At 32.1% G+C, this 18,569-nt stretch overlaps 2 protein-coding genes across 2 annotated transcripts; one reads left to right on the top strand and one right to left on the bottom strand.

The window, feature by feature from the left end:
* On the bottom strand, nt 1-4,983 carry LOC145577570 (uncharacterized). Its single transcript, XM_081635063.1, has 4 exons — nt 4,423-4,983; nt 1,258-1,710; nt 656-962; nt 1-410 (listed from the first exon to the last, which is right to left on the bottom strand). The coding sequence occupies exons 1-4, from the start codon at nt 4,864-4,866 to the stop codon at nt 274-276; spliced, it is 1,341 nt and encodes a 446-aa protein (XP_081491189.1). The 5' UTR covers nt 4,867-4,983; the 3' UTR covers nt 1-273.
* A 5,525-nt stretch (nt 4,984-10,508) lies between these two features.
* LOC145577571 (ubiquinol oxidase 4, chloroplastic/chromoplastic-like) lies at nt 10,509-17,684 on the top strand. Its single transcript, XM_081635064.1, has 9 exons — nt 10,509-10,731; nt 13,094-13,298; nt 13,802-13,895; nt 14,553-14,668; nt 15,542-15,650; nt 15,833-15,901; nt 16,126-16,197; nt 16,278-16,325; nt 17,363-17,684. The coding sequence occupies exons 1-9, from the start codon at nt 10,574-10,576 to the stop codon at nt 17,569-17,571; spliced, it is 1,080 nt and encodes a 359-aa protein (XP_081491190.1). The 5' UTR covers nt 10,509-10,573; the 3' UTR covers nt 17,572-17,684.
* Nucleotides 17,685-18,569: the final 885 nt, after the last annotated feature.

The following is an 18,569-nucleotide window of genomic DNA, read 5'->3' as shown; positions in this document are numbered from 1 at the left end:
TCCGTAACTCTGATCTATTCTAATACAAATTACATTAAACGTACAATTTTCTATAATAACAACTAATATCGTACCAAATAAAAAATCAAACATACAAAATTCTCCCCCCAATAGTACATCAATGTAAAAAATAAACCATATTATGTAGATATGTACCATTTCAATAAGCCATTGGACATAAAATTCTATACAAGGAATAGAAATCAAATCTGAGTGACCAATCAAGAGGAAATCTGTGTTTATTACTCTTTAATTTCTCTTCATACTTCTTAATTATGAAATGCCCACTGTCTTGCTTAGCAACCAAAGTACCAAGGATAATTCAACTCCAAAAATAGTATGGAGGTATGATCTATCCAACATGAATCCATACACTGTAATCCCAGCTCTATTATTCTCTAAATAAGTCACTGCAAAATACGAAAACATTATAACTAACATTTCTAGCTAAAATCCGATGGTACAAAAAAAAAAAAAATTAACAACTTTATCTATACATAAGATGGTAAGGGAATCCCTCTACTATCAAGCAAATGTAGTTGGTAGGACTAAAATTCGTGACCTCAAAAGTCACAACCCCACCATCTCTACCAAGCTTGCTTAGTTATGATCATAGTGTATGTACAACAATACAAGTAATTAAAAGTATTCTTACCTAAGGCTTGCCTCTTTTGGTAGGAAATAGTGTTTGCAAAAACAGGAACCATCTTAGTGTTATCAAGGTCGTCGTCACCGTCTCCCTCCTCCTCGTCAGACTCAGTATGTGTACAGTAGGGAAATGTAAGAGGTGAGAATGATCGAGTGATTGGAGTTGTTTGACCTTCGACAGCGTCGAAAGAGTCTATCGTAGCACAAATATGCCATTTAGCAGCCAATGAGGTAATGGCCTGCGCCTTATGTGTGATCTTTGCTGCACTTCTTAGGCATATGCACACTCCAGTTACTAGGGTTACCGAGCAGAGCTACACATTTAGAAGCCGGCCAGAAGCCGTAGTAATAATAAGTAACATAACATTTCCCTAAAAGGAACGCACGTGTTGCAAGTAAATAAATTATAAAACATATTCTTAGGCTTCAATCATCAGCTTAAGTTTTTGGTTGAGATGGTTCACTAACATGGTATTAGAGTCAGCGTGATACAAAGGTCATGACCATCCGCTTAAGCTTCTTTTGATTGAGATGGTCCACTATCATAAATAAACAAATAAAAAAAACAGAGAAAGTATGTACGTAGCAAATTAAAGAATAGATAATTACCGCGACTTCTCCAGCAGTGTAGACATCAACTTTACCACCATCAGACTTAGTAATGACCAGCAAAGAAGCAAACTGGCTAGCAGTGACAAGTAACAAGGTAAACAAAATGAATGTTCGAAATCGATGGCTAATGATCCTCAGAGTCTTTCTGATCCTTAAATGCTCTAGTAAAACCATTGCAACATCCGTTTCGAGCTGAAACACCTGAGCGAAATCCTCGAGCCTAAGGATCTGAAGGTAGCAGCTAACGCGGTAGAGCACACAAGCTAGGAAGAAGATCGAGGTTCGATAAAGCCAAGAGCATTGCTCCAAGAAGCAGGCAATGGTGTGGCTCAATATTAGGTTGCCAAAGTGAGGGATTTTAGGTCCTCCTGTGGCGTACCACCAGATTTTGTAGGCTGTATCAGCAATGAAACAGGGTACCACGAACATACAGAGGATTTTGACTGATCTCTGCAAAAAATAACAAAAGATTCAATAATGCTAATTAATTCAATTTCTGATCATTTTTAACATGCAATATGTTAGTTAATCAATGGTTTATATGAAGGAAATTAGGCCATAATTAACATTGATATAAATTATGATGGATGATAGCTCAATTTTTATTCAAAATGATATTATTTAAAGTCAATAGTTCAAAACTCTAAAGACTTATCAAGTTTTCATTATGGTTTTTACGTGTCAATGAAATTTACGTTTTTGTAGGAAGCTGACATATGGAAATTAAACAAAACAACAATGTTTGAGATGAAATAAATTTACTATTTACTCAACTAGACTCATTAAGCTTTTGTAGTACATTCGAGTAGCTCGAGTCAAATTAAGTCGATTCAATTATAACTGTGTCAAGTTTGAATATTAATTTTAAACGGACTACTATTGTACCACTAGAAACTAATATTTGTAATATAAAATTAGTGCATTAGGTAGTATAATTAGCAAATTAAAAGGAAAAAGAAAAAAAAAAAAGCTATTAAACCTAAGAGAAGAAGAAGAAGAAAAAATATCTACCTAGCTAATCAAAATAGTAGTTCGTTTTGGATGGATATGACTAGGGGTGCTTATCGAGCGAGTCGATCACAAGTTGAGGGGTGCTCGACTCAACTCGAAAACTTTTTACATGTGCTCAACTCGTGCTCGCTAAAGTTTCGAGCAAATAAAACATGCTCGACTCGTGCTCGTTAAAGTTTCGAGTCGAGTCGAGTAGCTCACAATCTGCTCGTTAAAATTTTGGTACTTCTATTATTATATGTCTTTATTTATTTTTTGTTCAATTTATATTGTAATCCTTATTATATATAGATATTAATAAAAATTTACTCTTTCTTTTTTTATGATATAAATTAAGGCTTAATTAGTGTCAAATTTGTTTAAAGATAGTAACTTTGTTTGCAAATTTTATATTAATAATATTTTATCGAGTTGCTCACGAGCTTATCGAGTCGAGTTAGAGCTTGCTCAACTCGTGCTCGTTAACATCTCGAGTCGAGTCGAATTCGAGTCGAGCTAACTCGAGTCGAGTTTTGACCGAGCGTTGACCGAGTCGAGTAAGAGTTGCTCGCGAGCTGCTCAACTCAATTAGCACCCCTAGATATGACAATGACTTTGATTAAAAAGTTGCATTCTTTAATTTCTATATTTCCTGCTATCAATTGAAACAATGAAATTGATGGAATGATGATAAACATAAACGACAAAGGCACGATTTAATTAAGATGCTTTGTTCTCAACTCTTTTGCATATTGCTTTTGCTAGAAAAAAAACCCTTACTTTAATGCGCTGAAGTTGCCGAAAACTACTATATACCCATGATCCTTCTACTACCTCCTCAAGAAGGCAATTTCTTACATGATCTCGAATCAGTCGAATGTATACGTTCTAATAATGTGACACAACTTTATTTAAAAAAAAAAAAAAAAAGTCGCACAACATCTCGTCCATGCAAACATTAAGCCGACATGGCCAAGTATGAAGGACCCTACTGAACCGGCACCTCTCATAGATTTAGCCAATTCAGCCCCGTAGGTCATTGCTTGAGAGTAGAGGAGGGAGGTAAGGGAATCCTCCCACTCCCAAGGATATTGTAGTCAGTAGGGCTCGAACTCGTGACCTCATGTGAGTAGTGTATGTGACTTGTGTTCAATCTTATAGAAATCTGGGGAAGCATACACGGATTGAATATACGGAGTAGAGAGTAAACTATTTCCCTTTTTCACTCTAAAATATCTCTTACTTTTAAGGGGTGTTGAAAGTGACCTTCCATGTCCCCACGAATTTATAGATAAAAAAAAAAATATGAGTGGCAAAACTTGTGCAGCATTCGATCAACTTTAAACAAAATACTCCATAATATGAAAATTGAATGCATTATTTTATTACGAACGAAGTATTACTCAATTTTGATTGCTCTAGATTAGAAACTCTAGTTAATTTGGATTTGTTCATTATTAATAGTGTCAATCTTTATCGCTTGATATTCTCCTTACCTAAAAACCATCTTATGTGGTTGAAATGCAATCAAAATTAGTCACTATGTTATCAATCGGTCTAAATTTTCAATGGCAAAATATGACTCAATTCCTTCAAATACACACTAACAACTTTGATTTCCAACTTAAGACCCAGAGTTTTCGGAGGAATACCACCGACCACCAGGTAGAAAATTAAAAATAATCACGTATCAAATTCAGATAAACTTCGATCATATAATCTTAATCAAAAGCAAAGTCATAATATCAAAAAATCAAACAGTTGCAATATCTTATTCATCAATCATAAGACTATATCGCATTAATCAATAACCATGACAATCTTTAAGAACATAAAAATAATTAACTTTCATATAAATTAAACACTTGTTTAAATCACACTCTCTTATCATTCATATTGTGATAAACAAAAATTAAATTTGATCAAAAATATAAAACCAAAATTCTTGGACAAAAAGGAATAAAAATTATGATGATCATATTCATATCCCCAACTTTAATATATCAATATAAAATCTGTGTAATGAAGAATAAATACCGACTTTGTATTATTTTGCATGTGTAATTAAAAAAAAAAAGTATATTTTATATCATATCAAATATTCTCAAATCCCCTGTTCAAAAAAACAGGGGATTAAACAGAATTAATAAGACTAAATGATTGAGAACGTACCTGAAGTTGTATGGAGTACCCGAACCGAACCCGATCACTCTCTTCATAGAGCTTATCAAGGAAAAGGAACCTCCTAAGACCAAGTTTTCTAGCAAATTTGGTAAGGTTAAGAAAAGAAAGAATAGAAATGGCCGAAAGCGAAAGCTCAACAATGGAATCAAAGGGTTGAAGATGATCTTCATCTTTACAAGTTGAACAATATAATACAAAATGGGACAAAATTGGAACACCAATACAAAACAAGAAGAAAACGGACCAAGAAAGGCTTGTTTTCCAAGGGTTTGATTGATCAACACAAGCCCATGTTAGAAAAAGTCTTAGACTTTTTAATTCATCATCTTCATATTGTAAGGTTTGTTTATGTGATTTTGGTGATAGTAGATTTTGATGAAGAATATGTTGATTTTGATGAAGGTTATGATTTTCTCTCTCTTCGTTTTCCATTTCTGTATGGGATTTTGGAAAGTTACTAGAATACCATTGTTTGATATCTGAATTGATTGATAATTTGCTATCAACTCACCTTATACTGAAGATTTATACGTTATTTATATACTCATATGAAGTATTTATACGAAGAGTTTATGTAAATTTTTTTATTTTGGTGAAAACATGTGTCGTTTTCGCTTTTTATATTTCGCTTCTTCTAATGAAGTAGGAACTTAGGTGATATTTGATTTAACTTACTTAGTATATTATCTGAACTTTTTAAACTAATTGAATTTATTTGAATTAATCTAAACTTATTTTGTATGAAATAAGTCAAAATAAGTTGATTAACCAGCAATCAATCAATTAACATGAGATATTGAATAATAATTAATTTTAAAAAGTACTCCGTATTATCATGTTTATTAATCGATCTTGTAAATAGCCTTGGGAGGATGTATTGCTAACAAAGTTTTTGTGCTAGCTATGTATATTACTCTTAACTAATTTAAGTAAAAAAAACAACTAATCTTAGTTGAAATTAATATTCATTTTTCAACAATATAACAAGGCATATAACTATATATTATAAGCCACCCATCAATATAACAATTCAATTCAAGTAGCCTCTCAATAATATAACAACTGACGTCAAAATTATTATTATTTGTTTATATTATAATTTTTTAAATAACTAAAATTAATTAAACTAATTAATATCCATGTCAAAATATTAGATGGTACAGACTATTCCGGCATAAAGAGACCAATATGATATTAGATTTTGCAATGTTTTAGTACATGGACTACAAAGCTGTTGACCTTGTTGTTGTCTTTCTCGTGAGCTGGACGACCGTGGGACCTATTAGCTCGCTTGATACGTGGTAGAGGTAAGAGGGCAAATTTTACTGCAAATCTATAATTAGTAATTTAGTAAAGTTTAATGACCTATCTATATCTGATGTCTTTAGTTGTTAAAAATACATATCAATATGTGAACCATGCGTATTAATTTTATGTCTTTTTTTCTTTTACAGCCAAAAGTTATGTCTTGAATCAAATACAAAGATGATATTTCTTGTTTTTATAGCCACAAGTAGGGACACACTTGTTACAAAAGTATTGGAGTTGAAGATGCTTTATCTAATTTATATTATAGTATTGTTGAAAAATACTTGCTTCATGATCATTGGCTAGGTTACAAATGTTAGCTATTTGATGATTTCATAACCCAATCAACATAATAAGTGGCCAATTTATGAGAAAATATGTCTTCTTAACCTCTTAGTTGTAATACTTGTATGGAGTATTATCTTTGAAAATAGTGCAACCATGATATAAAATATTTACATTTTTTTTCTTCAATCATTTTTTTGATTTAGATTGAACTACATCACATGAAAATCAAATTAATTAGCCCAAGAATTCTTTTTAATAAGAAAAATTATAGTCTAGAGATTTTATTAAATTTATCTCAATATATATATTTTGTATATCAACTTTAAACAACTTTTACCACTTATAATATTTATAATACTTATGGAGTGTATAATTTATGCATTAGTGAACGTAGACTTCAAATAACCGTTCAAAAAAAATAAATAAAAGGAGGATGTAAATCATCACCGAAAAGCGTACTAGCTTCTTCAATGAGATAGCTCTCTCTCGATCGATGGTGATGTTGTGTTACCTAATTGAGCAGTCAATTAGTTGATGAGAATACATAGCAGCCAAGCCAATTCATGTGAGATTTATACTATACAGCTTAATCACAGCTTTCGGTGTGTAGAATTCTAAAGTTGAGAAGTACTAGTTACACTTATATCTTGGCACCTATTGAAAAAAGGTATGACCAAATATTTATGTAAAAACTTTATAATTCCAACCATATTTGTGTATATAACTCGTGAAAGTTCAACAAAGTAAGGTTGAAGCTTTGAGATATACAGATGGCTTCATATATACCTTAATAAATAACGTGTTACTTCAAGTGCATGGTACTTTGATTAGAAGTTGTTCTACCTAAATTAAAAAGGATAGCATCATGCATGTATGGTTAACTATAGTATATATTAGGATATAAGATGTTGATGTCAAGTTTAAATATTTTAATAATAATATGACATGATATTTAATTTTAAGTTTGGTAGCTGTCTATGTCTTTATTTTCGGATTTTGTATATATTGATGTTAATTTTTATTGGGATTATCTTAATGTCAAGTGGTGAAAGTAGAAGCATATAATAAACTGATCTAATAGGATGTTTAATTGTTCATGTAAGATGTCGATGTCAATTAGTACGTACATAAGTTTTTAGTATTTAATGATATGTATAAAAAATTAAATCTTGAGCTAATTAAGTTTGTAAGTTGTCGATTTTTTATTTTACGATTTTCTATATCCTACATTAAATCCAACTGGGATTTTCTTAATGACGAGTGGAGTAACGCATGTAAAGCTAAGCATACATTTTTTTTTCATATCCAATTGGGTGTGCCTAAGCTGTGCACGACAACGCGCCTGCGTGTACTCATGCCTCACATGCATACAACATTCCTTTGGATGTGCAAGCCTATGCATTGATAATAATACGGGGTAATTAAAATGAACTTCCAGCGGCCTCTAATTAAGAAAGTTGATAGTATGCTGTGTCACTCTAATACCTTCTTATATTCAATTTATTTTGACTAATGTCAAACAAAATAAGTTTTAAAAAATTTACACAAATAATTATGACATCGATTTTACAACTTTCATTTCATTTTAAATAAATATAAATAAGGATAAATAATCTTAAATAATTAAACACAATAAGTCGAATAGATCAGAATAGGAGCACTCTAAATTAAAAAATGAAATAATAGTCGTTTTATTTTAAATCAATCTATGATCCCTCAAATACTATTTACATGAGTTTATTTAGAACAAAAGTACGTACGTAGTAAAACAAATCGTTGACTAAAACTTTAGTATTTGAAAGTTTGGAACCAGTTGTTAATGATGTTTAGCTTGCAAATTGTAAAACTAGTCTTCTTTCATTCTAGTTGCACCATTCATCCAATGGAAAGAATCGATTAATTGAGTTGGTATAAAAATCTTTGTCAGCTAAAATTAATGTGTTTTTTATACTTATTTTTACATCAGCAAATGCTAGTTAAGGATGCTACGAGCCTACAGGTAAGATACTACAAGTAGTCTGATAATACTCCACAGCAATATATTACTCGGTAATTCCGTATACATTAACAATCGAAATTTTTGTGGATGAATTCCAAATTTTAATCAGATAATTAGAATGAAACAAATTCTTATATAAATAAATGAAATGTTTGTTAAAACATACATCGAATTTAACAAAATCTGACTTAAACAACTATTCTGTAATAGGATAGATTTAAAGTATATTATTATTGTACTGGTACTATATTACTTCTATATTATTCCTTCTATAATATGAAGTATGTAAGATGTTAATATGTTTAATCAAACGTTTATGTTTTTTATGTGCAACAGTTTATTTAATCTAAGAATTAAAATAAAACAAAAGGTTGACTAAAATCTTAGTTGGTTGAAACAAGTTGTTAATGATGTTTATTTTGCAAATTGTACAACTAGTCCCTTTTACTATATTTAATCTAAATATTTAATTGCAACTTTAATCCAGTGCAAAGAAACCACAAAGATGGTAGAAAATTCTGTGACGACAAAAAAAACTCAAGTGTCTTAAACGTAGAATACACAAGTCACATCAAGACCAAGGAAATTAAGGCAATAAGATCCTATGATTAAAATGCAATTGTAATAACAATGTTTTATTATTTAATTACATTTTTTTTTTTTAATAGAGCCACAAGAGCCCATAATCTCTTAGAGTTGGAAAAGAAGCTTTAACCACTTAAGCTAGTCTATCCCTCACTCTCTATTTCCTAACCTTTTTTAAATCTATTGATGAGATCTCGTGAGCCGCTGGTCAAGGCTAAGATTGTTCGCAATCTAATTTGGGGTGGTTTGATACTTAAATTAAATTAAATCAAATTGTTAAAAGACGGTTTAAAATTTAAACAAATCGTGAAAAAAGTGGTATACTAACATTGTCAAAACATTAATTCTTAATATTTTGTGACAATTTTAATAGACAAGTGCGTAAGTCTTTATGATATTAAGTTTTTTTTTTCCAAGACTTACAATATTTTTTTTAAAATCGAGGAATTAAATGTATTTAAAGTGTATTGTATATAGAAACATCAAAATCTTGATTTTTAAGAGTTTGATTCATCTTAGTCAGGTTCTGGCATAAGAGAGGTATAACTGCACACATCTCTCAAAATTCAAAATCTTGTAAACTTAATACACTTCGTATATCTTAAAATAGGCAACGAACAAGTAGGTGTAATTATTGATAAATACCTCATATAAATTTAGTAGTTTATGTTTCTTTAAAATCCTCAAAAAGGCGGAGCCACCCGCGGAGGCCATCATAATAACACATCGTATCTTATTAATCCCTTATTGTCCCCCTCTTTCTCCTTAACATAAAATCATTCACGCAGAATAGTTTTCCCATTGATTTTATTTTTTCTTAATTTTTATAGCTACAATCTATCTATTACATACTATTAAAGGCGAATAAGAAGGACCGGAAAATCTTGCGTGGACCTGATCCACAATAATATTATTGTGGATTTAAAGTTTATACACATATAACTGGCATTATATTCATAATGACCACTAATTTTAATATATTAACCTTATTTTAAACATAGTTTCCTTTTTTAAAACTTGTGTGACCGTTACTGTTATTATGAACTTAAAGTATGACATTATATTGAATCCTGACCAAATTTTAACATAGTGGTCTTTATAATTCATATCAACCATTATATTAAAAATTTCATTAAGATAATTAACCTCTTATAACTTTTAATGTCACACTAACTTTTATTTCAACATAATAACCTTTATTTTAATATAATGACTTTTTTTTTATTAATAAAACAATCATATTGTCTCTACTGTTGGTGGTTCACAATAAATTAGTGTGAACCACGTTCATTTAAGAATTTATAAAGAAGGACAACTAACAAGCTGATAGTGTCATATTAAAAAAATTTCCTCCAAAAATATTTTCTTAAGAAAAAGTATTCTTGCCATAACTAAGTATTGTATCTAAGACATTTGTTTTACATAAAATCTAAAATAAGCTTTCAAAAGTATTTAATTATTTATTATGACTATTACATGTGGTTATATACTTCATAGTTGAATAATTGATGTGTGAAATCCTTATATTATTATACCAATTTTATAATTTGATATTCATTATAATTATTTAACAACAGTATATTTATTGGACGAGATTTAACTTAGTAAACGAGTAAAACTCAAGAAATTGGATAACGATTGGATTCCCACTTCCAAAATGAGCCCATACTTCGCATAGGCCTAATTTTCATGACGAAACCATAGGCCCAACCCCTTAAAAAAAAAAAAGAATATTCTAACAATCTCAAATTCAAACACGTAGCTCACTAATTTTCTTGCGAAAATAAAACCGGAAATTTCAACAACGCCGCCAAAACCACCGTAAAACGACGTCAAATTGAGTAATCATCAATCAAAACACCGTCGTTTACCGCCTTTCTTCTATTTAATCCGTAATTAAAACCCAGAAACATTCCATTTTTATTTTATTCCTCAAATAATCTCATCGAGGAGAGAGAAATGGCGGCATTTCTCCCTCTTCCTTCAATTTCTGCAACAACCTTTGTAAAATCATCTAGAATTTCTGGAAATTCCGCCATTTTTAGCTCCTTAATTCCTTTACGCAGATTTAATTCTCTCAATTCCACTCGTCTTTCTTCTCGTCGATTAATTTCTAGGTATTTCTTAATTTCGCGTTCAATTTTTGTAATATTGAGTGGATTTTGCATGTTAAATTGATTTTGTGATCGTTTATTGTCATTATTTTGGTGTTGCAACTTTTTCTTAACAAACTCAAATTTTGTGCTGTAAGATTTTGTCATTGTTTATCGTTATTTTTATTTAATTTTTTGTTTCACAATTTTTCTGTTGTCAATTTTTGAAGGATGTTGTTGCAATTTTTAGTTGATTTTAAAGGATAAACTTGAATTTTCTTCGGTTAAAGTGTAATTATGTAAGATTTTGTAATTGTTATTGTCATTTTTATGTTGCAGTTTTTTGTTGTTGATTTTAAAGGATAAAATTAGACTTTCTGGTGTTACAAGTGTGACGATGTAAGAAGTTGAAGTTGAATTTTCTGTTTTTGATTTTGTTGGATGAACTTTGATTTTCTGTTGTTACTAGATTGATGATAAATGTTATATTAAGCTATTTGTTTTAGGAAAATCTTATCATTGAATGTTTTTGGATTAAGTAAATACTATATGTACTAGTAGTTTGTTAGGTTAATAATAGGTAAAAAAATAAAAATAAAAATAAAAATAAAAATAGATACGAAGTATAACATAATTTTGATGCAGTCATCTTTCATAGTTTGCTTTGTAAGGTTCTGATTTCGATAATTGGCAACTAAGGAGAGTGTTTGCTACATCAGTCCATTAGGGAATACAGTGTTGGCTACAGGAAATTTATCGTGAAATGACGATAGTAAATTGAAAGTTATTGTATACTCTGGAAGTCTAGTTGTAGGCAAGGTAATGATTTAGGAGGTGTTTGGGAGAATTGGGACTTTAAAGAGATTAGATTATATGGAATAGTATTAGTAAAGACTAAAGAAAGTGTACAGCTGAGAATGTTATAATACATGGAACATAATTTTAGAAGAAGCTTAAATTGACCTTTATGCACAGCTGACAGCTCTCACTTTCCGACTTTCAGCTGGTAAGCATTTGTTCGATGTGCACTTAGAAAATTGGAACTTTAAGGTAGGTTTTTCTGGAACTTTTGTACATGTAATTCCCTACTATGCGTCTATGCCTAACAACTAGGATCTGTAGTTGCTTATACAACCAACATTTTTAGACTTTTGAGCCAATACTTCTTATCAACTATAGAAGATTTGTCTAACCTTTGTCGGTGTCCAGAAATATGGTAATGGGTATAAAGTATTAAACAAGGTGACTTAAGTGGGATCATGAACTCATCATGGAATTTGATTGAAAGCCATCATCTTCAAGCTAAAATTTCACATGATCTATTGGGATATTGGTATTCAATTGAATATCTTGCACCTATGTGAAATGAAATTATCATAGGATTCTGAAGTTTTCTTATTAGTATAACAAAATTTTACATAATTGGTTAATTGGACATCGGATTCAAACCTGTCCAAAGTCCTAACTTTGGATGAAAGATTTAATTAGATTTCAATATTTAGCTGAACTTATTGAATCGGGCTGAAGGGTTAAATTGGTCCATGGATTTCGTATTTCAATGCTGAAGTAGGTTGTCCCGCACCCCAAAAATAGGGGTCCTGATTTGTAATTTCACTATCTTCCATTGTGGCCAATTATTCATTAATAGTTCATATGTAGTATTTCATATATCATATATGCTATGAGACCTCCTTTGTTTACCAGTTTACCTGAAGTTCTCCTTTAGTGATCGAAGTGATGACTTGGTCTTGTAGCATGATGAATGGAAGCTTGTTTCTTAGTTTGTTGGGGTAAAAGCTTTGCTTAGTATGCTTGTAGTAACTAATTTATTGAACAAAGAATGATTGTATTAGGAGTAGTGAGATGAACTGTCTTAAGTACTTACGTTCAAGTGCAAATCCTTCAGTTAGGAAGTACCTGGTACAAGGTTTAATGGGTATAAAGCATTAGTCCTTAGGGCTATAGTTATTGCTTAATTGTAAATCAGTTTCATTTTTTTCCAATTGAAGATTGAACCAAGTATTATATTTCGCATCATAAGTTTTCCAACATGCCGTTATTTATGCCTGGTTGTCTTTATTTAAGTTTGAGATATTTTACATAAGTTGTCTGTGGTTCTATTCTCAATTGTTTGGAGCTCCTAATCTTATAACTTATCTTAGTCTTGTGGCAAGTAAGGTTGGAGATCCTTAACTTTAGGATGCAATCCTCATTCAAGTATCTTTACATTCATTTGTCTATCTTTTTATCAGTTGTAAAAGAAACCCTTGTGCTATTCATTCAAATTTTGGAGGGTTATTTTTTGGTTACTTAATTACTGTCTTGTAGGATCAGTATCTTTCCAACTATACATTCTCCTCTAATATGCTACTTGTGACATGTGTAGCAATTTTTCCAAATTACACGTCCAAGCTACAATTTTGCAAGATGATGAGGAGAAAGTAGAAGTAGAGGAGTCTTTTCTACCAAAGACCTTAGCAGATAATGAAGAGATGGGAAACAGTGAGGCAATGCCGTTGAAAGATTCAACACCCAATGGTTTTGAGAGATGGATCATCAAGTTAGAGCAGTCTATTAATATCACCCTCACGGTATCCTTTTTTCCTTGTTAGTTTTATCTAAATACTACTGCCTTTTCTTTTTTTGAAGGAAAATACAACTGCCTTTTCGAATAAGAGGTTTCATTGCAATTTTAAACTGTTCTTTTCTGCATGTTTATTTTTATGTTACTGCCATCTGGGATGAGAGTCTTCTACACTCTCTCTCTCTCTCTCTGTATACACACACACACACACACACACACTGGCTCTCTTTCTCTCTGTACACACACACACACACACACACACACACACTGAATGTCATCTGATATTTACATGCCAATAACGCACAGCATTGCCAGTATTACCCAGAGTCCCTTACCACTCTCTTTTGGTTTTTTATTAACTTTGTTTTACGATTACTCTTCCACCCGTTGTTGCACTAGGGCTTCTTTAGCTCTATAATGAATCCCTATTAGACATTGTTTTGGATTTTGTTGAGGACAGTTCAACCTTTTTTCCTTTTAATTGTAACTTGAATTCTATAATTGTTGCAGGATTCAGTGATAAAGATACTAGATGCTTTATATCGTGACAGAGATTATGCAAGGTTCTTTGTCCTGGAAACTGTTGCAAGAGTTCCGTATTTCGGTGAGGCCTCTCGTTTCTTTGTGTAACTGTTATTTCTACATGCCTTATTACACGGAAATCAATTATTTAGATTGTGCATCCTGCAAGCATACTGTTTTCTTAGTATAGCGTGATGAACAAATCTGAAAGGCAACTTGGCCATTTCTTGCATATTTTGAAGATAATTCCCTAAATATATTGCAAATCAATGATAGAAAACTTGAGAAGTTTTTATCTCATGTGAAACACTCCGAGCATGCTTAGTATACCTAATAACCATATATGCATAGACTAGTAAAAATAGGGGAACTTAATTTTGAGACTTGATTGTCCCATTGAAGGAATTACTGCCTTCACACCCTATTATTGAATTTGTTTCACTTATTTTTAGAAATTGATTAGTACCAATATAATAATAAAAAAAATCTAGTAAAGCTATGTTGCCTTGAAGCTTTTATTTTATAAATTGGTAAATGTGATGCTCTGTTCTTCTCCTGATATGGGGGTGGATTTTTTTTTGTGTTTAAAATTGTTTGTATACACTTTTTGGTTAAATAAGCTTTAATAAATCTCCATTCCTATTTTTTTTTAAAAGTCCTCTTTCCCATTGTCAATCATATACTTCGTACTTATTTACAATTCACTATACGTTTTGAAAAATGACTGTTCTCTTGGCAGCATTTATATCTGTGCTTCATCTGTATGAAAGCTTTGGTTGGTGGAGAAGAGCTGATTACTTGAAAGTCCATTTTGCTGAGAGCTGGAATGAAATGCACCATCTTCTGATCATGGAGGTAGGTTCTTCTGGGATTTTGCTTGGTTACACATACAGTGAGTGGCTGTGATATCTGTACATCTGCTAGCTTGCCTATCTTCACTTGTATGCACTAGCCTGTGGGTACATGGCCTATCTTCACTTGTAAGAACTAGGAGATATTGTGGCCGTTTAATATGGCCTGTGTTTAATGTAGTAGGAGAAATTGTGGCAGTTTCACATTCAGGCTTTTGCATAGTTTAAACATGTAGGAGAGATTGTAGCAGTTTCACTTTCACAGTCAGGCTTTTGTTTGACCTTCTTACCAGAAATAGTCTTCTTCTGTTTTGTTCTTATATGTGTTTGTGCGCTAGAGTTGTCTTGAATGTCTATATGCTTCTTACTGTAGTATGAATAGTATCCCGACTGGTTGGTGTTACTATATTAAAGTGCTACGGTCTTCCATAAATGGCCTGGAATCGTGTCTGCTCAGTTGCAGTCATTAAGGTAGTTGGTGATGTCATGTGGAAGCTCAATCAAAGCTTTTGAGTCACACCATATTTGTGCATTATAACTGATGCATGTATCCTAGTTCTGTATGTAGAATTTGGATTTTTTTTAATTTTTTATCCTTGTACTTAACCTCCAAATACGCAAAGATTGCTTACACTCCATCATATGCTTGGAGTAAAATTCTTGGATTTAATGTAGGGGGAAATGGCTTGAAAAGTGTGGATGACATGCTTGTGTCATCTCTAGTGTCCAAGCCTTCAGAGAGATTGATTGATGTCTTTAAAGCTTTATTGGCTCTTTCAAAAATTCTTTTTTGTTGTTGTTGTTCTTGTTCTTGTTGTCGAAAGTTAATTTTTATCTGAAATATTCTTTTTTACGGAATTCTTTTTTGTTAATGCAGGAATTGGGGGGAAATGCTTGGTGGTTTGACCGTTTTCTTGCTCAGCATATCGCTGTCTTTTATTACTTTATGACGGTTGGCATGTATATTATCAGCCCGAGAATGGCTTGTAAGTATTTAGGTCCTTCTGCGGTGGTGCATTATTATTAACTTTTATCTATATCACTCTAACTTCTCGTTGCTTCTTAATAATAAAGGTTGTGGTGATAAGCATTGGGCTTTTATACCTTACTTTATTTGAAAGTTGGTTTTTATTACAACTTATGTATCTAATGTGGGTACTTTATGCAGATCATTTCTCTGAATGTGTCGAGAATCATGCATTTGAAACTTATGACAAGTTTATCAAGGTTCAAGGAGGTGAGTTAGTCAACTTTTGCTTTTAAGTTTGGCTGGTGCAAAATATTGTTTTCCACTCTTTTCCCTGCATCTGCATCTTATTCTCTAGTTGTGTTCATTTGGCAGTTTCTAAAGTTGTAGTGATTATACAATGAATGACCTTGTTTATGCATTTTCCCTTATGCTGATTCACAATTGATTGTTTCTGTAGTAAATGTTGATATTATTCTCTTGTTCTTGTGTAGATGAATTGAAGAAGTTGCCTGCGCCGGATGTGGCTGTGAAGTACTATACCGGAGGTGACTTGTACTTGTTTGGTAAGTCAGTTGATTCCATATCAGGTTACTTTGCCCAAAGTATATAGTATTCTGATCACTGTAGCTATTTATATTCACAGACGAATTTCAAACCTCCAGAGTTCCCTGTTCTCGAAGACCAAAAATAGGTAATTTCTGGATTTGCCTTTTTTTCTTGCATCATACTTGACTTTAAGTTTTAACAATCATTCTATTAAAACCTTAGAAAACTGGTTGGTTATCTTAATGGCATTAACTGTGTACCATGTATCCGTGACCATTTAGTATTTTTAGACACTATCAATTTTAAAAGTATCCTCCACTCCTTCAGTTGAGCTTTTTTCATGTTACACTCTTGGATATGTTTCGAGTTTGAAACCTGTATCCAAGTCCGAGTATTATGGGTCATAACTTCTATATAGACGGGTGGATAGTATAAATATTGCTGCAAGTTTATGAATGAAATGGGATTAGCTTATTTTCTAAAATTGAAGAAAATGTCAACCTTTTGCTGTATCAATTCGCTCTTGGTGAAAATTAGTAAATAAGCTAGACAAAGTTAATTGCTAGAGAATCCTTTGGAAGTCATTCCTTGTTTGAAGTTATTGCTTATTGCTATTGTCTTGCTATAAAACAAAAGTGGCTTTAGCCCCTTTAAATTGAGAATAATATTACTTGCAGGAGCAATCCCCCCCCCCCCCCCCCCTCTTTTATTTTTTGTTTTTTTCTTGATATCTTAAAATGATAAACGCAGTCCCAAAGGCTATAGATAGGAAGCCTTAGTCCCAAAATGACTAAACAATGCATAATGTTTCATAAATTTCCAACTTCCATTTCAGGAATTATTTATGATTTTGTAATGCTTATGATTAATCCAGAGTTTCGTAATCCTAAGGGCTGTATTTGGCTAAACCATTTTAGTGGGGTTGGGGAGGCAGCGAGGATGTTCAAGGAGTATGACATTGAGCATTTCCCAACATGACTATGTTGCTGCAGTATTGCCTGTTGTTGTGTCTTCCAATTCCTAAAATGCAAATTAAAATTGTAATTTTGTGCATTTCTATGGTATGCAGTTATGTACGATATGAACTGAATTGCATATTCTTCATTCTAGCCTGCTTTTAAGTTTTTCAACATGGCATATTAATAATAGCCTGCTTTATCTTATTATTGGCTGTCATTGCAGAAAACTTGTATGATGTGTTCCTAAATATCAGAGATGACGAAGCTGAACATTGTAAGACAATGAGGGCTTGTCAAACTCATGGGAACCTCCGCTCTCCTCACTCTACAGAAGATATTGATGATTCTGGATGTGTTTTGTCTCAAGATTGTGAAGGCCTAGTAGATTGTATAAAGAAATCAGTTACAACTTCTCCTGAGAAGAGTAAGTAAAATATTACACAGGATAATATACATGTATAACAGAACTTATCACAGTGATAGAAAATTAGCCACTGAAATCATTTAATGCAATAAAAAAAGTTTTTTTAATGGAATTTTTTTTTCTTCTGTGGCATAGTGCTGTTTGATTTTTCATCTACCCTAGAATTTGGATGCCTGCATTTCATGGTTAGGGTAAAATCTATAAATGTTACAGGCACGTAAGAATGTAATAATAATACAGGCTCATTAGTATGTTAATCTACTGCAGTCCTTTGTAGACCCATTTTTTTTTTCTCCGGTCCTTTGGGGTTGCATCAGAAACTTATCATGGGATCTGAAGGATGTTGCAGTTTGATGGAGGGGTAGCTTTAATTACTTCTCTGTGGTGCTATATGTTACAGACCTTACCGTTACTCATGGATTTTCTGTCTTGTCTTTTTTATTTTTATAATTCTATTACTAGCAAAAAATTGGATTTCGCCCTAAACCGCTTGACCAGATAGTTGCTCTGACTCTAGTGATTTCTTATTTCCCCCCCCCCCCCCCTCCCCCCCGTCTTCTCATATACACTCTCCTTGAGGCAGAAAGTTTCCCTTTCTCAGTAGTTTGTATGGAGTTCCCTTCCATAAATATATGAATCTATCATTCTTTGCAAGTCCCACTCTTAAGTTGTCTGTTATTTTCTTGAAACTCACTCTACAGTATTGAATCTGCTATGCGAATCCTTAACGTGTTAGCTTCTCTATTGAACATTGCGTCCACTAGAGCATGCAGTATATATATTTTTTTCTTATGGCGTGGTAAGGCCACACCCTTAGCATCCTCTACTAGAGCACACAATAGATTAATACTTTGTGTTGTGATTGTTTGAAATCTTGTGATGGCTAGATATTGATACTGTTATTTTAATAGACATGAACACATTTATGATTGCTAATATTATTAGCAGTAGTACTATTATGATTTATGACGTATTTTGTACTGCATAATCATCTAAGACTAAGAGT

Source organism: Chenopodium album, chromosome 14 (genome assembly GCF_948465745.1).
Source record: "Chenopodium album chromosome 14, dcCheAlbu1.1, whole genome shotgun sequence".
Lineage (NCBI taxonomy): Eukaryota > Viridiplantae > Streptophyta > Magnoliopsida > Caryophyllales > Amaranthaceae > Chenopodium > Chenopodium album.
The sequence above is the reverse complement of the archived record's forward strand: the minus strand, read 5'-3'. Positions and strand labels throughout refer to the sequence as shown.